General features: G+C 38.0%; 1 protein-coding gene across 1 annotated transcript; it reads right to left on the reverse strand.

The window, feature by feature from the left end:
- On the reverse strand, positions 220-3,017 carry LOC107619861 (protein NUCLEAR FUSION DEFECTIVE 4-like). The gene is made up of 2 exons (XM_016322100.2): positions 2,133-3,017; positions 220-1,632 (listed from the first exon to the last, which is right to left on the reverse strand). The coding sequence occupies exons 1-2, from the start codon at positions 2,469-2,471 to the stop codon at positions 439-441; spliced, it is 1,533 nt and encodes a 510-aa protein (XP_016177586.1). The 5' UTR covers positions 2,472-3,017; the 3' UTR covers positions 220-438.

Here is a 3,691-nt window from a genome sequence, read left to right on the forward strand (position 1 = left end):
ATTTACATTAACAATCAAAAATTGTTATATATGATTCAGTCAACTAGAGAAAAGAGTTAAAAATAAGTGTATTTAAGAATAATAGATGAGAGCAAATACATAGGATAAATTTGATAGTCGAAAACTAATAGATAATAATTTAATAAAATATATTAAACTTATATTAAATTATCTAATAATTTTATATAAAAACAATTTGATAGAAATATTTACCAATATATAATAGAAAGAAATGTATATTATGATTAGGCATAATAAGAAAATGCAATAATATAATAGCTTGAGCATTATATATTGAACTAAAATGATGATATCTATATCTAGCGAGTGGTGAGAGGGTTGTGTTGTTCTCATGAAAGAGTATGATTTCATTAGAAATTGCAGTGATTCTTGTAGTCATGCACACATTGCTACAACTAAACCCTCCCCCTTATTGGTTCATCCTCTTACAAAGCCATCATGTAATTGGTATGCATGTTTGGTTCTGAAGAACAAGAGGAGACTAGAAAGCAGTCCGAGGACAGCTGTGCAAGCCCAGCACACAAAAGTCCAGAAGTAGCACTGCCTGCCAATGCACACGCCGGAGTTTGTGTTGGCGTCGTAGAGTAAGGCGGACAGGAAGCCGTAGAGCAGGGATCCAATTGGGATGTTTGTTATGAGAAGGTTGTGATTGACGGCAACACTGTTGGGACCAAAGAGTTCCGACGTGACGGAGACGGCAGCAGCGAATATGAATCCGGAACTGAAGGCTATCAACGCCGTGCCTATGGGGAGTGCGAGGGGAGTTTGTGATAGCGCCATGAATGTGAATGCAACTGGGGTGGGTATTAGTGCAATGCATAGCCAACCAGTTCTTGCAAAGTACAATTTGCTACCAATATAGTCGGGTAGACCCGAAAGCAAGCGACCGAAGAAGGAGAAGGAGGCATACACCATCACAAGTGTAGAAATGTCACAACTCGTGCCCACTGACTCCGCAATCTGTCCCAGGTTATTGCTATACACAAGCCCAATAGTTCCTCCGCAAATGTAGGTAACATAGTAGAGCCAGAAATCCAGCCTTCCAAGAACGGCGCCGCCACACTGCTCTTCTTCCAGCATCCTTTTGCAGCTAATGATGAGTTCCTTATGCAGCTCGAGGTCGTCGTCATGAACTGTTGGACGAGACCACGAGCTGGCATAAGCAACGAATAAGGGCAAGACAAGAAGGAAAATGGCGCCCCCCAAGAAGAGCCTGTTGGATGCCACATCGCCCGCGGATGCATGGGAGGCAAAGAGGAGGAGGTAGAGGCCAGTGAGAGTGGCCAGGAAGTTGAGTACTAGGAACATGATGGAGTCGCTGTTAGAGTGATCATGATGAGCAGGAGAGTGGGGCATAACTGGGGCCAACAAGGCGGCGGCGAAGGAGACGAGAAGGGGAAGAAGGGCATTGAGAAGGAGATAGAGAGTAGGAGATGAAGGGTCTATTGAATTGGCGGCCAGCGTGTAGAGTGCCCCGCTCACACCATTGAAGCTGACGGTGAGGGACAGTGCCAGTGCTCTCTTCACCGGAAAACTCCTTATGCACAGAACAAAGCACACTGTGTTGAACCAACATATGCTCACCCCTCCTAACACACTCACAACAAACACCTGAAATCAATATTAAACGCATATCAAAGCTTCGTATGAGCTGGACACGTGCAGCATACACCCATTTTCCACTACGGACAAAAAGCTAACATGCAATTTCTGTATATATTAATTTATAAACTAGCTAGTGGCGTCCTCTTTCTATATATGATATTAATCAACACTACTAATCCTTTAAATTTTCAGTTTAGTCAGCATTTTAATTTAAATAATATTATTTTTAATTTGCTTCAATAATATCCATATGATTGATCAACAAGCAACCATTTAACCAGAAAACAAGTGTAATGTATGTATCAACGTAAATTTAATGTGCGATCAATTTTAAGCGGCCAGGGAGAGGAAGAAGAACTGGCCTGTATATGATATAGTGCATTTAGCAATCGTCTAAAGATGCTTGCGGTAACAAATTAAATTAGCTTATAAACTAACCAATATTTTTACGACTAATAAAATAGCATAAGTCATGTATGTGTTTTGATTTTGGAGATAGGGTTTACCAGAAAATAAGGGAGGTGGATGAAGCCTTGGAGAAGGAGCCACTGGAGGCCGTAGCTGACAAATCCCATGGCGGCGGCGATGAACATGACGGCAGGAAGAGGGAAGTAGATGAGGGCGAAACCGGAGGACCAGCCAAAGAGCTTGCCCATGTCGTTGGCGGTGGCTAGGTAGTTGAGCTGCATCTGCGATATGTTGAGGGCGGATTTCATGGCGGAGGAGTACTGCGAGAAATCGAAGTTGGTGCCGGTGAAGGCCTGCAGCCATATGGTGACCACCACAATTATCCACTTCCGAGAATTCCCCAGCATAATCTCCCTGCCACTGTTGCCTCCTTTCATTCTTGAAACTTGTTCTCAGAAGAAACTAACAGAATCGTTAATTGTATTTTACGTTATGTTATTGTTTGCTTTAATTTCTGATACAGAGAAATCAATATGTTATATATATATAGCTGTTCTTTTATGCTTCTTTTCTTCTTTTTGTATTACATCTGCGCCCCCACCTTCGTGCATGTGTCCTCTTTCTTTCTCTTTTTTTCTCTTTCATTATTCACAACTTCAATTTGTTTAATTTCTCCTTTCTCTTAATATTCTATATACATTTGTACTTTTTTATTCAATATTGTCTTGTATATCTCTGTTGGATTTTGCATTCCCGGATTAGTTTTAAATAAATGCTGATGATGATGAACTACAGTACTAATAAAGTAAGAATTCATTATTGATCAAATGCTACTTTGAAGGTTGGGGGATTTTATTGTTTCTGCCACTACACACATATACAAGTATAAAACATGAAAATTTCTTATTTTCTCCCCAAACAAAATGGATTTCTTTAATTCTAAGTTCAAGTAAATAATGCAAATATATATATTTATTTAAAGTTGAGGACGCGGTCTGGGATTTAGATAGAGATATTGATTGATTAAGAAATGACGATTTAAACGATTTTCATGCCACATGCCTGCGTTCAGAATCTGAGTGCATGGCAGTACCATGTTTGGTGTCTTGGTGAATTGATTCCATTATTAATCATAATTATTTTCTTAAGTAACGTGGAATCGTATCATCATTAATCATCATATATATAATCCTTGTCGTTTTTCTAGGGTTCATTATAATAGTAGAGAATATAATTATTAATCAACTAGTCCAACTGTCCAAGGTTTAATGTCTCCCCTTGTTTCTTCCGTGTTGTGGATCGTGTTAGCAGAATATACAAATTTGTTATTATTTTATTTTTTAATAAGTTATTGTTGTAATCACTTTCAATTAAAATTATAACGAATTTATCCATCTATAATAAATTATAATATAATTTATAATTGAATTCAATCAGTTTTTTATGAAAAAAAAAATTAGATCGGACTATAATTCTAAACTATATATTGTTATTCGGTGAAAGAATTGGATGAAGTTTCCTATGTCTATATGGTCCATATAGGACATTGAGAAGCTTCATTTCATAAAGTTTCAGGTAGTGGTGAGGAAAAATTACTGTATACATATATAAAAGAAAATGAAAGTTAATTAAAAAAAAATATTCATCAGATCCTATA

This window comes from Arachis ipaensis, chromosome B10, assembly GCF_000816755.2.
Source record: "Arachis ipaensis cultivar K30076 chromosome B10, Araip1.1, whole genome shotgun sequence".
Lineage (NCBI taxonomy): Eukaryota > Viridiplantae > Streptophyta > Magnoliopsida > Fabales > Fabaceae > Arachis > Arachis ipaensis.

Coding starts and splice junctions, on each gene's coding strand:
- LOC107619861 (XM_016322100.2), bottom strand. CDS start 2,471: ATGAAAGGAGGCAACAGTGGCAGGGAGATTATGCTGGGGAATTCTCGG. Junction 1,633..2,132: donor TCCACCTCCCTTATTTTCTG/GTAAACCCTATC, acceptor TATTGATTTCAG/GTGTTTGTTGTGAGTGTGTT.